Source organism: Rhinolophus sinicus, linkage group LG07 (assembly GCF_036562045.2).
Source record: "Rhinolophus sinicus isolate RSC01 linkage group LG07, ASM3656204v1, whole genome shotgun sequence".
In the NCBI taxonomy this organism is placed as follows: domain Eukaryota; kingdom Metazoa; phylum Chordata; class Mammalia; order Chiroptera; family Rhinolophidae; genus Rhinolophus; species Rhinolophus sinicus.
Genome location: NC_133757.1, coordinates 28,665,576 through 28,685,369, shown reverse-complemented (window position 1 = coordinate 28,685,369; position 19,794 = coordinate 28,665,576). Strand labels below are relative to the sequence as shown.

Sequence of the window (19,794 nt, the reverse complement as noted above, 5' to 3'; positions counted from 1 at the left end):
ATGTTTTAAGACAGAAAAACTGTATTAAAATTGTAATATTCAACATATATCAATAAAAAAGATGAATACAAGTCACGTTTGACTTCTACAATTACAAGAGGTGCTCAAAGTCGTTACCATCAGTGTCTGGACACTTTTGATTATGCTTGAGCAACGTTGACCAAAGTGTCCCCTTGTATACATATGTATACATATTTTTGGCACCCCTGGTATTTGGAAAATGCTAGGTGAAACCACGTTAAACAGGTGTGTCTACAGTAGGACTTCTTGGAACTTTCATATGTTAATGGTGTATTCATTCTATAAAAATGACTGAGCACATTGGATGTGTAGCTTTCTCCCAAATTATCTGGAGTCTTGCAGTAGTGGAGGGACCACTATGGAGTTGGTGGTATATCTAACATTCATACCTTTTACCTATGAGTATGTCAATATTATTTGAGCTTTGGCTACTTTTTACTTACAAGGGCACCTTCAAGTTTAAAGATGGCAGCTGCACCATGTGTTTCTGAAGGGGCCATTTTTCTCCTCCAACGTCTGCGGCGAAAGGTATCAGAACTACGCTGTTTCCAGTGAAATTTCCAGCCAATTAAAGAAGCATATTCCCAGCCGTCCCGGTCTTCCAATTCTTCCATGGCCTAAAACAAAATTAAAACTTCTAATTATCACTATCATGGTCATCCTTATATTGATTAAACAGATTATTTGGTCAATCAACAAATATGTATTGAAAATCATCTCTGTGCCAACAACTGTGCTTGGAGCCAGGAATACAACAAAGAACAAAGCAGACAGGCTGTCTGCCCTTGTAGAGCTGACAGACTATGGGAATACAGAGTTAACCAGGCAATTAAGGTGGAATGAGATGTTGCCAAGATGGGAGTTATACTAAAAGGAGGGGCTCTCTATTCAGACTTTGGGGGAACATTGGGTGGGTAAAGCAAATTCATTCTTTCTCAAGTTACTTTCTATTTTCTCACTTCATTAGCTCATAAGAAAACATTGCTATTACTATATAGTTTGGAAACCATTATTATCTCCATTTTATATATGGAGGGGAATAAAATGACACCACCCTTCCCAGGATTTAAATGTCTTGTCTAAGCTAATAGCTGCCATAACTAACAATTACATGATAGATCAGAGTATATTACTTCTGTAATAATTAATACTGAGTATTGCACTTTTTATCTTAAAACTATTTACATATGAATGATTTCAGTTTTCAATGTTCTTTGCAATTCACTCAACAAATATGAGTGCCTACTATGTGACAGGGATTGTGTTAAGAGCTGTGGAAGCAGTGAAGACAATAACAGACAGGGTCCCTACCTTCATGTAGTGACATGTTAGTGGTGGAAATTTTATGTAAATATCTTAAAAGTATGACTAGATTTAATAAATGTAAAATAATATTGAATAATATTTATAATTGCAGAAATAAGAGCTCCATGTAGGTTATTATCATTGTAGGGGCTATTTTTCAACTTCAAATAAACATAAAATCCAGGTCAAGCATAATCTTATAATTGGCCCTCTACTAGTGTTAACAGTGGCATTGAAATAGTTCATGTAGCCAGGAGTGAGGCAGGTCAGGGAACATGATCAAAGTCTCAACAATACTTTTTGGTTGAACTGAGCCAAGTTTCTGGTCTTCTGACTGGTGGCTCAGTGTTCATTCCACTTTACCTTGGTGCTCTTATATGAAGTTCAGAGTCAAATGATTCTAGAAACTTCTCACCCATCAGGATAAGGATAATTAAATAACAAATATTCATTGATCAGCTTATTCATTCTACTCCATTATTTATTAGGAATAAGTTCCTGAGCTGGCAAGGAGGATACAAAGATGACTATGGTTCCATCTTTATGCCCAACAAGCTCACCATTTACTAAAAAGTAACTTCATTCATTGTACGTACTATGAGTCAGAAACTTTGGGGACAGACAGAGTTCCTGTTTGGAATTAGCCTAGCTTGGGTTCAAACACTGGCTTTATCACTTCCTAGACATGTGGCCTAGAGCTAGTCTATTTAATCTCTGTGAACATTATCTGTAAAATGGGGATAAAATGCAGACCTTCTGGATTGTAGATAATGGATATTCAATATCTAGCATTATAGAAGGTACACAAAATACCCCATTGATTATTGTTATTAGTACTATTATTCCACTTAATTTATTATTATTCCATTTAAGCCTTACTATATCCTAATTTGAAGTATGATATTATACCCATTTTGCAGATGAGAAAGAAAATGAAGCCAGAATTCGAATCCTTATGTATATTATTCCAAGCGCTATTGCCAGTATTCCATCATGCTACCAAAATAATTTCTGCCCCTCTTACCCTTGCAGTACTTGAAGAGCTTTGTGTTAAGTCTTTCTTTCGTTTTCGGACCAGCCTTCGCCGTCTATGCGTATGATACATTTTCTCTGCTGCAACCCAGGATTTGGGCTTAGTATCAGGAGGAATGGTAATTCCATACTCCCAGCCTGGAATAGAGTTAGTGAACCATTAGCCAAAGGAGATGCATTTGCCAGATCGCCAAATAAACTTCCAGGAAATATTCAGTCACCCTCTCCACCCCCAAATATTCTCTCCTGTCACAACTGAATGGCCCTGTTCCTTCCACTTTGCTGTAATTCAGCCAAAGTGAATACAGCACTATTCCCCTGGCTCCCTCTTCAGAAAGCTTCCTTGGTCACTGTGGATTTCCCGCCACTTTTATACCTCCAGTCATTCATGGTAACTGAGTGCATCTAAGAATAAAGCACAGTACAAGAGGCAGAAGAGAACACCGGTTAAGAGTGTGTGGCCTGTGTAATCAATCATATAGTTTCAGTTCAAATCTCAGCACCACCACATGCTGGCTGTATACTAAAGAAGTTTCTTGCAAGTTGGTAAACCTACCTGTGGCCCAATTTCCCCAGCATAAAGTTAAAACATACCTTTTGTTAAAAAAATAAAAATTAAAAATTAATCAAAATAACCATGGAAAGCACTGGGGCTGAGCTCAGCACGTAGTTTGTGCTCATTCAACATTAACTGTTATGACCAGGCCTGGTGTGTGTGCACTGAGATTAGCAAGGAACTTATCATCTGTCTGAAATCTTGAACTCCTCTTTCTCAATGCTAGTTCTTTCTGTGTACTATTCCCTCTTATAATGAAAAAAAAAATACATTTTCTCTTTTGATAATTCCAAATGGTACCTAGTTTATTTAATATTAGATTACTGCTCGTGGTAAAGGATAAACACCATTTACAGTAGCTATGTCAACAATCCACATTATTGCTGACTAGGACTTTGAAGGTATTTTATGGTCTCCAGGGAGGGTATGAGGCATGGTTAGAAGAGAGAAAATTTGCACTTCAGTTCCCTCCACATTCCCATCCCAAATCCCTGGCTTCTCAAAGTCCAGCCACCTAGCACCCTGTTACCTTGTATTCCTCACTCTTGACAGTCCCCACACCCCATACCTGTCCAAGCACTGGCTTGTCCATTTTGCACCTGAACAGTTATACTAGGTAAAACCACATGTCCTGGTTATCATAGACCAACGGGCTAAGACTCTTCCCTCCAAAGGAAACTTCACTCTGGCTAACCAGGCCCATGCAGCAGAGCCCCTAGTGAGGTAATAAATCTAAAATGTTACCGTTCTCATCCACTGCACGATTTATGTCATATACCCATGCATCATCTTCCCATTCCCAACCTGGAGGGCATGTGAGCTCGCTGGGTGATGCGGCTTTATCACCGTTCTTTAAAAAAAAAAAAAGGGAGCAAGCCATAGTGTCAAGTAAGATACAAAAGTGAGATACAAAAGTGAGATACGATTCCTCAAACTTAACTCTGGTATTCACATGCTAACTTACATACCATACTAGATATCAATCTTACCCAGAAAAATCTCTAATCTTTATTTAGGCACAATTGCTATATAAAAATTAGTTTTTTAAGAATACCTTTTGTTTCCACTATTAAGGAATATGCTAGGTTGAACCATGGGAAATTGTTTCTGTCGGGCAAAAATGATCAAATATCGGAAGTTTCATATGGTTCAACTTAATAATACAAAATGGTGTAACACTTTTTGGGAGGGGTTATATTGTAAAGAGCCCATCAGAAATGGATAAAGCATGAAAAACACATGTTTTCAAGTATGGGGTAATGCTGCTGGAGGTTGTGGATGCTAGTCATGAAAGACTGAGCAAAGTTAATGCTAACCATCGACTTCAGCTCTGCATAAAAACTGATGAAGTGTTATGAAAAAAGTTCATAGTAAAGGAAATAAAGGTGGTCCATAAACATATGGAGAAATACTCAGGTTCACTTTAAATTGAGAGTATGAAAATTGAATTGAAATAACAGGATACAATTTTTTCATGTATGGACAAAAATATTACAGAGGTATGGTGAGTGTTTAGAAAAACAGCGCTCTAATATGCTGCTGCTGGAAATATAAATTTATACAACTTCTTTGAAAGTAGTTTGGAAATATTTACCAAAATTGTATATGCATTGAAACTTTGAACAAGCCAATCTAGGGGTCTCTCCTACAGATAAACTTTCACAAGTGAATAAAAATGTATGTATACAGATGTTCAGTGTCACATCATTTATAAAAACCAAAGACTGGAAAAAAACCTAAATGTCCACAAGAGGATTAGTTAATAAATTATAGTGGGTGCATATAATAAAACACTCTGCAGGCATTTTTCTTTTTTTAAAGCTTATTAGAGCAACGTTATTCCGGTAGGATTACACAGATCTAATGCTACCCATTTCTTTAACTTGTAATGAAACACTTATTAAAGGTTCAAAAATCAAGACTCCAGAATCTTCTAAAAGCAAACCTCGATTTTAAAGAGAAAATGTCTTTTTCTTTTTTGGGGTCCATAAATATTTCAGGGCTATTTTTACAACTATCTTTTCTCTAATAAAGGCTAATATATATTAACAGTAACAGAAAAAATTTTCATAATAACAGCATTGGGTCTGGCAAAGAAAAAAATGTACAAAACAAAATCTATATGTATTAATATCAAAAGATGTTCAAGATATATTGTTATGTGAAAATGACAAGTTGTAGAACTATGTACACAATTCTGTTCAGGTGGGGGTGGGAGTTATATACTTGTATATGAACAGAAAACTGTTATTAGTGGTTATCTCTGGGGGGGTGACATATGGATCGTGGAGAATTACTTACCTCCTTTTATGCTGTTTGAAAATTTTAAAGACATGAGCATTCAGTTTGTTATGACTTTTAAAACTACTTAAATAATAAGTGAATATGCATAATTTAAAAAATTGCACAACCCACTCTTTATCATATACCAACATCTAGTTAAATAGGCCCAATGGCTTTTCTATAGAAAATAATTATAGGTGCACTTTGCGTGGCTTAAATTATAAATGCAAGGCTGTTCAGAACATGAGATGGAGCAGAAGGGGAAGCCACGCCTGTGGTTGGTGGATTCGCAGATCATGGGTCCAAAGGGCTAACACGTCTATCTCGGGAGCAGGCCACTCACCGCATCGGTGTACGTATCCTCAGCTGGCTTCCACTCACCCCCAGGGTAGCGACACTCGTTCTGATACACTTCATCCGTGAACTCCGTGTGACCCGCATCGGCCTCAGTCAGCAAGCTGCAGGCGAGGCTTGTGTTACCCAAGGAGAAATGGTAGCCGACAACCCCAGCTCTTTCCAATGATCCGGAACCATCTACAGCCTGGGGGTGGCACCAGTTCCCACCTCACTCTAGCCCTGTGGGTTCTCCACTTCAGACTCCTCTTTGTACTAATAACTTTTGACATTCCTTTGAAGAAGGGGCCTGCTGGAACAATGAGACCTAAATTACAGAGCTCCTCAAATTAGCAGGGTTGCTCTTTCTCAGTAATTAGGGTGGGGACTGGGAAAAAGGGTTGTGGGCAGCTTCTTCTGAGGACCTCATGTTCCATATTTCTGTTTCAGTTTAGGGCCGCTCAGCTTTTTCTCAGCAAAACTCTTGGCTAACAGTTCAAAAGAATAGAGAGTCGTCCTCCCTTATTCCCCCTATTTTAAAAAATCGGAGTGGAGACAGTCTCGTGAGGCCAACTATGGAAATTTTTATTCGTGGCTTGCTCAGTCTATGTAACACAAACTGAAGGGAAGAGTTTAAATTTTCTGGATAGTTCCTAGGTAGACAGCCAAACCAGGTCATTTAAGACTCCAAACTCCATTTAGGCCCTTGAAAAATCTATACTGACTCTCTGCCATGCCAATTTTCTTCTTGGATTGGGAACTATTTTGACAACCCATAGAAGAAAGTACAGAGGTTCCAATTTTGACTTAAATCTTCTGCCAGGCATCCACTCAAGTGAGGTTTCTTTTTCCTTTACCATCACTACATCTTTTCCCTGCTGTATCCTACCCTAGAATCAAGCATTGGAAAGAAATCAGAAAACAAATAGTCCCAACTATTTGTATAAACTGGGCTCATCCATCACTTCTCTGGGCCCCAGAAAATAGGAAAACTGACTGCTGCCTGTGGGGTCCCATCCAGCCGTGACATGCTTTGACTTTCTAATTTTCCAATCACAATGACCCCTGACTTTCCCTGTCCTCATTAACCTTCCTTCATTCTGTCCAATTCAAATCCTGTTTTCCTTCTCCGTATTAAGCAACCCCAACTCCATCCAAAGTAAGCGGTCATGGGTTAAAAGCAATCATGTGCAGACACTGGGTCTTAACAGACCAGACCCAGCACACTCATTTCTCTAATGCCTATGTGATTACAGAAAATAAATATGGACATAGAGAGCACAAACTCTAGTTTAAGGCCATACATAAAACCCAACTTCACAAGCTTGTTTCCTCCAAACGCAAGTACACTGTCATGAGATGGAGAGAGGAGGGAAATCCAGTCCCAATGCTGCTGGCAACACTCAGAATCCAGGCTTTGGTTTCCCCCAGACTCCAGGGAAAACACGCTTGCCCCTCTATTTCTTTCTTTTTAATAACAGCTCTTGAGATGCAATTCACATATCATACAATTTACCCATTTAAAGTATACCCTCTACTGTTTCTTACAGATGTTCCAGCATAATAGTTGAGTGATGGTTTTGATGCCCACCACTTGTACCACTTACAACCTGTATGCTTTTGGATAAATTGCTGAATCTCTCTAGGACTCAGTTTCCTCATCTGTTGAGATAAGACTTGTTGGGAGAATAAATCTCTGTGAGTCGCTTTCATTTCTGCACAGAGGCCCCATAACTTTTGTTATAGACTATCTTTTCAAGGATGTTTATATGGGAAACAAGATAGATACAGTAGTATCTCTTCAGAGCAGAGATAGCATACTACCCATTATAAAATATTTGGGTTCCCTAAGCTCAGGGTTCCTCTCCTGTCACACAATCCACTGCATGTGCAAGTGTCATCTGACAGTCTTCTTGTTGCCCTAGGGGAATTGGGGTTCAGAGAAGTAGAGTAAATGTTAATACTCTGGAACTATTATTGCTGTGGGCAATAAAGTCCTTTGTCTCTGAACCAGGAGTCTTGTGTCTCCTGCCAGCATCCATGAAACTGTGGCAGGTGACCTTGTTAAGCTTATAAGTGGGGTAAAAATCTAAGATCCTTCATAATTTTTGACACTACCTATCTTGTAGGGCTTCAGTCTAGATTCAATAAGAGGATGTCATTGCTGAGCACACTGCTTGACACAGTCACACATAATAAGTTCTTAATAAGTGTTAGTATCAGGGGCTTTTATATTTGTTTAATGGGACACTGATGACATCTTTCAAGTTTCTATGAATTTCTATGGACTTACTCCACAGTGTGTTACATAAATATTACCAAGAATGATGGTGGAGAAGATTCATCTAGCAATTTCTAGGGAAAAGCTTCATTGCAATCCTTTTTCTCAGAAAATGGAAAACTTACGTTCTTTCAGGATCAACTATCCAGTCTCCTTCCCATTCCCAGCCTTTTGGAGGCAAAAAGAATTCCCTCTTGAGTTTTATTTTTCCTGTGACATCAGAAAATTTATGACGACCCACTAATCCAGAAGTGCCCCATTTTCCAAACATAAGAGCTTGATTTTCATACTATAAAAAAAAAAAAGGAGAAATACCATCAGAGAGCAAGAAATAAAGCTAGCTCATAAATTTTCAAGTCCATCTAGGCCTTAGAATAGAAATGAAAAAGCTTAGCAATGGAAATTAAATCTTTATATTCAGAAGGTATAGACTGAACTTGGGCTGTTACTGATTATGCAACTTATGTACGGTAAATCCTTCATCTTTCCAAGACTCAGTGCTCCCATCTGTAAACTGGGGATAATACTATTTTATAAAGTTGTTCTGGAGTTCAAATATGCAAATAATTGAGAAAGTGCTTTGTAAACAGTGGTATATCATGCTAGTTGTTTCTATTATTATTTTGAATAGCTCCAAATAGTTCTCTGAACCTAATCTTTTAGATAACTATAAAAGTCCTCAATTTATGAATATGCAGGCTTCTATAATAAGTTTATTTGCCAGTCTACTGCCTAGAAGTTGGGGCATATTTCCCCATAGAAACAATATTATAATCGATGCTACATTTCTCAGGCAGTTCACAAAGAACCCATCTGAAACATGAAGGTTCTTTAGTACCCAGCTTTTATGGGCCCTAAAAGTTCTGAGCCTTCATCCCCACTGGAGTAAAGAAGGTAGATAAGGACCTTTCTAGGTTTAGTGGAAATAGCAGACTCTGGTTTACAGGGCATTCCTTTCTAAATTAGAATTTATAAATCTGCAATGATCTACTCTTCACTATGTCAACTAGCAGAAGGGTTGAGGTTTGCCATGAGTGAGTGTCCCTATTTAGGTCCAAGCTGAAATTTCTTTTTTTTTTTTTTTTTTTTTTTTTGTGGATGAACCCACTGAGAAAGTGAGTGCATAAGTGACAGGGGAGTTCTTGGCTGAAGGAGGAAGGAAGAAGTTGCAGTAGGAGCCTAGTGGGTAATTCGGGATGAAGTGGACACTATAATGCCTGAATCAGATGTTGGCTCTAAGCCCTGAGAGGAAATGAGCTTCAGGCTGCAGCTAAAGGAGCTGTTGTCACAGGGTCTGTGAGACTTGGGGGCATGTGCACAGCTCCTTTGGTTTCCAAGTGACAAGGACACAGAATGAAGGAGCAAGGCATTCCTACCACTTCTGCTTGGAAGCTCGTATGGCTCTAGTAAAATCCCAGGCAAGGAACTTGGCATGGATCAGCAGCAGTGGAGATGGGGACCCGTGTGGCTCTGAAGCAAAAGCCTTTAACCAGCAGCTTAGAGGCAGGACCATTTGCACATGTGAAGCACTTCAGGGACCTCTAGAAATCTGAAGTGGGGGGTATTTTGCACAGAACTGAGATCTGGTATTAGCACAGGAAGGCAAGAACCAGTGAAATTTCCATTATTGTTATTAATGTGCCCCTACTGGTATTCACAGAATGTTAGAATCTAGAGAAACTAGAGTTACACAAAACAACTGAAATGGGTAGTCACACAAAACAATTCTTTACATGAACTGAAACTCCAGTTTGCTCTATGCATGGAATGATCTGGAAATGAGAAAGGGTGAAAGGGAGTTCTGGACTGGTTGCTCCATGCTCAGTGCTAGCTTCTCTGGGCTTAGTTCCAGCCAGAGGGCGTGTGGATGCCAAGAAACCCTACAGGAATGCAGGAGCAAGCCTCTCCTCTGTGTGCCTTCATGCCCCCACTCCACACTGCCCAGGTGACTGGACACCAGTGTCCACTACTCAGGGCCTCTCCTGTAGCCCCCAGCACACCCTCTATTTATCTCCAGTTGCACTTCTAAACCTGTGCTGTGAGGACTTTGTGTGTCTCCCACATGTTTCATTGTTTCTCAGACTTATCCACTGATGCTCCATATCCACTCACATTGGAATTACTGCTGGTGCTAATACCTAACTCAGAAGCAGAAACCCTGGGGTGGTTCTGGCAGTTGGCATGTTTGACAAGACATTCAGTTTTACAATCACTGCAATAGATGAGAAGATCCTTGAGGACAGGACTTGGCTTTCTTCATCAGTTTCAGTACCTGCCTCAGTACCTGACATAAAGCCACCATTCCCTAAAAGCTTGGATGAGTGGATGGACGGATGGATAAATTCTGTTACCGTGTATGCATGTATTTATTCATAAATATTTACAGAAACCAATTATATGCCAGGTACTTTTAAATAAATAAAAAGTGAAAATAAAAGATGGCCAAGGGTTTTCTTGCCCATGAGAACCACAATCCTGAACCAATATGAGGTATAGGAGCACATGTACAATTTAACTAGAATGATGATAGTCTTCTACCCCATTTATCTGAGTATGAAAGCCCATCTGTAGAAGAAAGGAGTTCATCAGAAAATTGTCAGAAGACACCCACCGAATATATCTAATAAGTTTACATCGGTACGTGCTCTGAGTTAAAAATAGTAGGGAAAAAATTAATCCAAATAACTCTGCTTTTAGTTATAAAAGTTTGTGAAAATTATTTTCATTGGTATAATTGTAATGAGACTTTTAATTAACTAAGTGGATTTTTAACTCAGGGAAGGTTTTACAAATTATGTCTATTGTTTTTTGAAGTATTCGGGCAGCATTTTCTTTGCCTTTGGGCAAACCCATCGGAGGCTTCCCCTCAGTGAGAAATGAGTCTCAGTGGCTTAAAGACTCCTGACCCCAAGTAGCTTCTCAAGGTCTGCACCTCTCAAGTGCCCTCATTCCTGGGTTGTTTGTGTGTGAATCACTCTGAGTGTCCCAGTGCTGACAATCAAACCTCAAGTCAATCTTTCCCCTTAGTTTATGGTCCTACAAAGGGACGGTAGGTAGTAATGATGGCAGTGATGGTTTTTGATATGTTAATATTTTCTCTAAGGATGAAAAGTAAAAGTACCAGCTCCCCAAAAGAGTGACATTAAACGTACCATTTCAGCAAAGACAGTGAACGTTCCTTCTGCGAATCGATTGAACTTCTTCTCAACAGCACTTAAGCCCAGCCAGATATTCACTCGCAACTCCACGGGCACCTTTGGTCCATTGTTTTTTTCCTTCGGATACTGTGAGATGCACAATAACATGATATGTTATGCTGGGCACAGCACACATGCTGTGATATTAAATTCAAGCCAAAAGCAGCCTGAATATCTAATCATTGCTCTCACCAGTCTAATTTTATGTTTGCATAGTTACAATATTTCCAAAGGCCCTACAGCAAAGACTAAAATAATAACCAAAGCAGTGGTTCTCCAGCATGATGCATGGACTCCTGTGAGTCCTTGAGACCTTCCAGGAGGTTCACAGGTCAAAACTATTTTCCTAATAATACTAAGATGTTACTTGTCTTTTCCACTGTATTGACATTTGCACTGATGGTGCAAAAGCAGCAGTGGATAAAACTCCAGGCACTGTAGCAGGAATCAAGGCAGTGACACCAAACTACCGGTAGTAATTGTTTTCTTCATCACTATCAGTGAAGAAAATAAAATGCCAGTATTACTTAAGCATTCCCTCGATAAAGCAGTAAAAATACTGATCTTATTAAATCATGATCCTGAAGTACAAGACTTTTTAGTATTTTGTGTGATGAAATGAGAAGTATACATAAAGTACTTCTGCTGTATATTAATAAGTGTTTGTCTTGATAAAAAGTTCCTGAGCAATTGTTTGAGTTGTGAACTGAGCTAGCGGTTTTTTGTTTGTTTGTTTTAATGAAGTGCCTTTTTTACTTGCCACAGCGATTGACAGACAAATATGGTTATTCAGACTCTGGTATGGGGCAGACACTTTCTTGAACATAAACAAACGGAGCCTATCACTTCAAGGACAACAATTGACTGTATTTTCTTGCCAAGAATAAAATTCAAGATTTCAAGTAAAAATAAGAATTTTGGAAAACTTGTATCCGTCACGGTGAGCTTGATAGCTTCCCGATACATAAAGATTTTTCTGATAAGTGATATTAATGAATGTGATGTTAATGAATGTGATAATTAAGGTGATATGTTGTGTGATGAGATGTGTCAACATTAGGAAGATCTGAGTAACTCAGTGAACGAATATTTTCCAAATGGTCAATGCTTAATGTTACAAAATCATGCATGGACAAAAGAGCCATTCAAAGTACAAGATAGACCAATGGATTTTAATGTAGAAGAGAATAAAAAGTTCACTGATATGGTTTAAAATACCACATTGTAATTAACCTTTTAAAAGTTACTACTTGTTGAGTTTGGTGTTGTATCAGAGATGAGTATTATAATTATCTGAAAAGATTATTCAAATACTCCTCCCTTTTCAAACTACGTATCTATGTGAGGTGAGATTCTCTTTATATTCTTCAACCAAACAACTTATTCCATCAGATTAATTGTAGAAGCAGGTATGAGAATCCAGTTATATTTCTGTGAAGCCAGACATTAAAGAGGTTTGAAAAAATGTAAAACAGTATCACTTTGCTCTCTCAGTTTTAAAGAAAATACCTTATATTTTATAATGTATTTATAAATATACATATTTTATAAAAACATGCAATTTATATTAATGTGTAATGGGTTTATTATTATTTTAAAATAAATTAACATTTTTAAAATGTCTTAGTTTTAATTTCTATTATAGTAAATATTAGTAGATATAACCCATATAAAAAAATGCTTTCTGGAGTCTTCAATAATTTTTGTAATATTATTTTTTTGCTGTTGTTAAAGGGGTCCCAACACCAAAACAAAACAAAACAAAACAAAAAAAACAACACACTGAATTAAATAACTTCCTAATCTGGATAATGAGTATTAACAAATCAATAAATATATAAAACATTCTCTTAAAAGCATTTTGCTGTTTATCCACTGAGTTTTAAAACCTAATACAGAGAAAAACACTTTGCTTCCTCTCCCACCCCCTGTGAAATTTTATTTATTAATCAGTTTGCTTCCACCCACTGCTGAGGTCAATTATAATTGTGGTTCTATCTTAAGTAAAATTTATTCCACCAAGAGATACTTAAAAGAAGATAATCACTCTGGTTCTATTTTCACCCTCCTGATTAAAGAGCAGTAAGTACATTTATTAAAAATTAGCAGATATCTCCTTGTTTTAAGAGGATACTCTCCCTTGACTGTTTTTTTTTTTTCTCTTCTTGCTCTTTATTCCTCTCCCCCAAATCCAAAGAATTCAGTTGGGGTCAGCCAGGGAGAAGAAATGTCAAATGTGCAACTGGGAACTATTCTGGTCTCTTTGTTTCCAGCCCCTTTGGTTCTCCTGATACATGCACAAAATAGTTCTTAATCCAGGATCCTGGAATGGATTTACGACTTCTATGACGCTCCTTAATCATATTCATAATATTGGATGCAAGTAAGATATGCACTCTTCTAGAAGAAAGGGCCAGTAGCTTTCAGCAGGCACTTAAACAAGTCCATGACTCTAAAAATGCTCAGGACACTTGCCTTCAAGTAATAATCCTCAAAATTCTTCAATTTGAGGTCAGGGCGTAGATTTGGTTAGGGCATAGATTCCATGGACTATCTATATTACCTTCTCTTTTTTTTCTATTTCCCAAACACTCACTAGAATGGAAGGGAAGAAAGGCACTGCTTTGCATGTGACATTAGAAGTGGAAAATTGCCAGAATGCAAAGCATTTACGATGCCATGTTAATAACAGTATTACAAAGACCTCTATGGACGTATGTGTCTTTGATTGAATGCCAGCAGATCTGAGATCACTCTCTGGGAATTACCACCCTAGAAGAAGGGGCCCAAATGGGACAGAATTGATCATGGGTGTCCTAGCCATTCATTGACGGGCAAATCATAAAGCAGGCTCTTCTCAGTAACATGGATTTTGTATTTCAGTATTTCACATCACACAGTGATGAAGCCATACCTTCAGGAAGATGGTTTGGGTTTTCCCACAGTATTTCCCAGAGGCCCTCTCCTCACCGGTGGAGTATAAAACCTGATGTGCGGGAATGCGCGCATAGGCCAGTCTTTTCTCTCCGCGGATCATCCAGATGATAATGTCAGGCATACTGTTCTGCGGCTGGTCAAGTGGAAGATAAAACAGAAAGCAAAGCTAGAATTCATCTAAATGCAGAGACTGGAGACCCTGCAGGCTGGACCCTCAGGGCTCCACTTAGCAAAGAAACACTGTGGTTAGGGCTCTGTCCCACATTCCTGAGTCTCACATTTCCTGGGACTGACCACACTGTGAGCCCACAGGGTGGGGAGCAGAGAGGGGTTTCACCTTTTAAAAACCCTGCCTGCTCAGTGACTCTGACAGGTATTTTAGGAAATACCCCCTCTTATCTCACTCATCATTTAAAGAAAGCCATCAAAAGCAGTCAAAGGGCTGTAGGTTTAATATATTTTTATAGGACAGAGACAGAGCATCTCTGTCTCACAATCGAATATGTGCCAAACTTGAAATATCAATTTAGTTTTTTAAAACCCCTTTTTTGCCTGATTGTAAAAGTGGTATTAGTTCACTATAGGAAATTTTGAAAGTATTGAAGCATAGAAAATAGAAAATAAAAATTGCCTGTAATCATGTTTTTTCAAATGTGTTTCTAGCCACAAATATATAACCCCCTGCCCCCAATCTCTGAAAGTCAGAAGGAGGTTCTTCTATTCTCTTGTTTTTCCAGTCCACAGAGATTAATGGCAGCCAACATTTATCTGACACTCACTGTGTTCCCTACACTGTGCTAAGCCTTTTACACTCGTCATTTTCTTTAATCTTCACGAAACAATGCTGTGAATTGAATATTACATTTATCTCCATCTTACATATGGGGAAACTGAGGCTTAAAGAGGTTGAATCCCTTGTCCAGAGTTACACATGGTAGATCCAGGATTCAAAGTCAGGTCTTCCCAACCCCAACCAAAGGTAGCATTCTAATCCTCTGTACTACACAGATCTTATAATTATAATGTACTTTATCACTCCAGTTGACATATTCTTTGACTGTACAATGATAATTATAATGACTTGTCTACTTTGAATACATTTCCAGGACCACCAACTCAAAATTCTTCTCCTGCCCTTACTTCAATGACGTTAAGCCCCAGTACCCATTAGCATCTCAGCCCAATAACTCCCTGATTTCATCATCCATCATAGCTACTCAGTATCCAAGGTAATGTACTAGATTTTTCTACCACCCAATTCTATCCTTGGTGCCATTCCACAGAATCCCTCTTTCATATCAAGTGACATTCGTATAGTTTAAAAGTCCTACCTCGTCAGTCAGTTGCATTAATTTATCAAGCCAGTCCTCAATTTCTGCCAATGTAGACTTCACCTCGGTGGCCTCAGACCTCATCTTCACAGCTGCCTCATGAATCTGGGAGAGAGATCTAGACCGCAACTTTTGGATTTGACTATCTAGAATTGTGACATTAGATTTTCCTTCCGTGAGAGGCAACGTGTATCTAAAAAAGAAAAAAGAAAGAAAAAGAGAGTTACAGAATAGCTTTATAGACTTCAGATATGCCAAAGTCATGTATGTTTGGTGTCCATCTTTCAAATCACATCGCTTTCCTAATTGATGCCACAGTATGACCAGGTTTAAGCTCAAGTTGATTGTATCTGGCATTGGTAGAACAGACGTGCCAGTTAAGACTCTCTTAACTCTCATGACGAATGCAGGGGAATTAAAATTCCAAAGCGATTCCTTGGGTTTGACCGAAAGCCCATAGAATCACTGGAAAGAAGATGGAAACAGCAGTGGCAGTTTGGGAGAAATGGGCTTCCCTTCCTTTGCTTTCTATAATCATTGTATAGACCCACAAAATGAAGGAGGAAGAAGGGAGATTGGAGACCATTTAGCTGAAAGACTCTTAACTTAGAGACCAACACCCGTAGGTTGTCCATGGGTGGGCCTCAGGAGGTCTGTGAATCCCTGGAACTTATGAAAAAAAAGTATATGCCTGTGTTGACAAACAATGTGAGATAATGATGAAGAATATAGGCTTTGGAGCTGACTATCAGGGTACAAATCCTGGCTCCACCATTTGCTAGTTCTGTGATCTTGATAAGTGAATCTCTTGTTTTCCCCTCTTCAAATGTGGGAAAATAGCATCTTCCTTTTAGGGTTGTTGTGAGAAGTAGATGAATTAGTATATGAAAAGCATTTAGAGCAATGCCTGTTGCACAGTCTAAAGAATGTTGTCATCGTCATCATTGGCATCGTCTCATCAGATATTCAAAAGGCCCAGAAGGTGAAGAACCATTTGTGTAGGCCAAGCTCTCATTGAAAATGAGAAGTCTAGAACAGCTGAACGGGACCAGAATTAGCCTTCTTCTTCCAGGCTTCCCTCTCACCATGGCAGCTGGCAGGGCCCCAGGGGGAGGTTGTTACCAATTCTGGGAAGTTTTCTCACATTGTCTCTACCTAGAATTTCCATTGGCTTGAATTTCACCTAGCTTCTTAAATGAAGAAAATCCTAGCATGACTCCCCTTAAACACAAATTTCTTGTTACACGAAGTTAAAAAGATTCCAATTTAATTTTTTCAAAAACAGTTCTTCAAAAACAGATTCTTCAAGAACAGTGAACATAGATATTTCTGTGTTTTGTTCAGCTAACCTTAAAATTCACATTTTCTATATTTAAAGTATGACCAAATGTTTCTGTTTGGTTACATTAGTAATTATGGCAATGCATTGGAAGGGTTAAGTCCTTGGAATGATTCTCTGAGGCAAAAATATATATGGAAGCTAGTCGCTCAAAAGTCACATGAGACGGCCAATAAATAGATGTTGACTATGTGAAACACACAGCAGGAAGAGGAGTTGTGCTGATAAACCCAACTCTGGGCATCAGATGCATCATTGCACCTCTTTGGGTCTCTGTTTTCTCATCTATAAAATAAAGAGACTGGATGAGATGACCTGTTAGGACACACATTTAAATTCTCTGAATAGAAACAAGGACTCAGCAGTATTTTGATCTCAGCTGCATTTCTTTTTTTTAAATTTATTGGGGTGACATTGGTTAGTAAAATTAATATAGGTTGCAAGCGTACAATTCTGTAATACATTATCTATATACTGCATTGTGTGTTCACCACCCAAAGTCAGTTCTTCCATCACCATTTATTTTCAGCTGCATTTCAATTACCTGGGTACACCACTAGAAGGCACGAGAAGACAGGGAGACAGGGCACTAGCCCAGAGGAGGAGAAATGTGCTTGGTTCTTGCTGCTTGTGAGAAGTATTCAATAACACTTTTCTTTTAGAACTTCCCTGTCCACTGCTTTGTTGGCCAATATTTAAAACGAGTTTAGAATGAATCACTTCCCCCTTTGATTTCCAAATACACAGAGACCTGAGCTGTTTTCCCAAGTCACAGTTATGAAAGTCTGTTTGGCTCTAGTCAAATCTAGTAGCTTCACCTAAAGAAGGTTTAGCCAGAGTGTTGATTAGGCATTCAGTAAAAGAGGAAATAAAAAGGTTGTTTCTAAAATGTGTTGGAATTAGGAACGTTGTCCTGAATGGTAAAACTGACGCATTTCTTTTCCCTGTGGGATTCAGGAGTCACCTTTCTTGGGGAGGTGGGTATACAAGCATTGATGAGGCAGAGGCACAGACGTGCTCCCATCTCCCCTAACTTCACCCCTAGTCTGACACTGTGCAGGGATGTGCTTCCTGGAGCTTTAGCCTCACCAGGCTGCTTTAGAATTGGCACCAAATCCGAAAGGGAAGTTTTTCCTGGTGATGATTCAGAGACTCCTCCCAGTAACAGTCTTTTGAGAAGCTTGACTCATTCAAATTCATTTTTCAGGCAAACACTGGAAACAATTCTAGAGGCTCGTTTGTTCTTATAGTTTAAGGGAGGGAAGTACGGCTGGGAATTCTGGGACATACAAATATGATCACTATACCTTGTGTCTTCTATAACTTCATCGATCAGCTTCAACCACGTTTCAGCCAACTGGTTTGCAGGAATTTTACCTTGTATCCCTGATTTCAGAACCTCTATGTTTGATTGCTGAAGAATTTGGAAAGAGAGAAAATAATTGGTAATTGTATATTACACTATTATACCTAGTAAAGGTTTAGCATTAATTTTCAAGAAAAAAATACACAAAAAGACTTAACAGAAAAACCAGAGGGTTTTTTTTTTTTAACATTTAATAATGCTCACCATAGCTTAGCACTATTTATTTTTCTTCAAAATGCAATTAACACTGATATGCGTAATAGGATAACCTTTTCATATAGCTTTGACCTTTGAAACCATGTAACTATTTTATGTATCCACAAAGGAATAAAATAAAACCAACAAAGATGGGGGAAGAAACCCTAAAATGGAATGAATATACAACAGAAACAAATGAACATAACTATATTTCAGATGAAAAACGTAACTACATTGAACTAACCCAACTAACTTTTGAACTCAATATTTTGACTATATATCCTGAGTTTAAAGGAACTAAAGGAGCACAAACACGTCAAACTCTAAGTTTGTTTTTCACAATGGTTTATCTTTGGATTTTAGGATTGAACAAATGAGTAAATATATTGAGGATAATGAAAGCCAGGTTTTTCACTGTTGGAGAAGGGAGTTGTAAATACAGAAATAGGGAAGCCTAGAATAAACCCTGTAGTACTAGAATGGAGTTGCAGTTGTCCTTACAAACTCATTGTTTTTAGTTTATTGACAGCTACATAAGTAAATATATGTGTGTGTGTGTGTGTATGTGTGTAAGTTTGTCTGCCTAGCAGGCCTAGAAGCAATGATATCTAAGTAATAGTGAGCACTCTTGTTTATAACATGCCATTCCCACTAAAAGGAATCAGGGCTCCTGGAGAAATGGTGATTCCAGCGTTGGGGCAGGAAAAGTACGAGATAAGTCCAGAACATACTGCTATGTCACTCTGAACATTTGCCAACAGGCAGGTTGAGGGAGTGCCCACGATGATTGTCAAAAGTCCTAATCATGAAAAGCCACCATGCTGTCCAGATTAGCAAGAAATTAGAACACTTTGGTTAATGGAGAAAGCCGATGAGAAGAACTAGCATAAAAAAAGCTGAACACCTGTTAGGGAGAAAACTCATCTTCTACCCTACAATGTTCTGGCTGGACTAACAATCAAATTAACACGAGACAGGGTAGCAGGAGAAAAACAAATTAAAGTTTAATAACATGTATACCTCCTGTGTACATGGGAGAGACCCAGGAAGACTGGGTAATTTGCCAAAATGGTGGAAGACATCACCTTAAATACCACTTCAGCTAAGTACAAAAGAAGATGCTAGGGGTGGAGAGTCAATTATGACAGTTACCAAGCAAAGCACAGAAAACAAGGGTAAAGTTGGCATGCAGATTTACATCCCTGCCTTCTCCATGGGCAGTGAAGGTAGGCCTGGTGCAGTGAGGAAATCTCCTTTTTGGATGGAGATTTCCCTCACAGATGGAAATGTCCTTTTGCAAAGGTAAATTCTACTTGGTTTTCAGAGCTTCTCCCAGGTTGACCAGCCTAAACTAATATCCCAAAGAGGCATATTTTGGGGTGGCAAACTCTACTCCCCTTCACACCCAACACATAATTAAAATAGAGGTATGACCAATTCTCCACCAATTCCCTTGAGATAGGGGATAGGGAATTAATACCACAACTGTACTGCATATTCATTGCAGTTTTATTATGTAGACAATCATACTTTAGTTAACTTAAATCTAAAATTATCTTTCAATATTGTCTTTATAGCATAAAACAATATTTTTAGATTTTTTCCATGGAGTCTT

General features: G+C 38.5%; 1 protein-coding gene across 1 annotated transcript in view; it reads right to left on the bottom strand.

Annotated features, from left to right (window-relative positions):
• The window catches only part of MYOF (myoferlin), a 127,739-nt gene that overhangs the window by 42,552 nt on the left and 65,393 nt on the right, over positions 1-19,794 (bottom strand). Inside the window, exons 23-31 of the mRNA XM_074338694.1 lie at positions 17,923-18,029; positions 15,277-15,469; positions 13,923-14,078; positions 10,964-11,095; positions 7,937-8,100; positions 5,541-5,655; positions 3,659-3,764; positions 2,351-2,496; positions 465-638 (exon numbers count right to left, since the gene is read on the bottom strand). Coding sequence (XP_074194795.1) covers positions 465-638; positions 2,351-2,496; positions 3,659-3,764; positions 5,541-5,655; positions 7,937-8,100; positions 10,964-11,095; positions 13,923-14,078; positions 15,277-15,469; positions 17,923-18,029 — 1,293 coding nt within the window. The remainder of the gene's footprint in view (positions 1-464; positions 639-2,350; positions 2,497-3,658; positions 3,765-5,540; positions 5,656-7,936; positions 8,101-10,963; positions 11,096-13,922; positions 14,079-15,276; positions 15,470-17,922; positions 18,030-19,794) is intronic.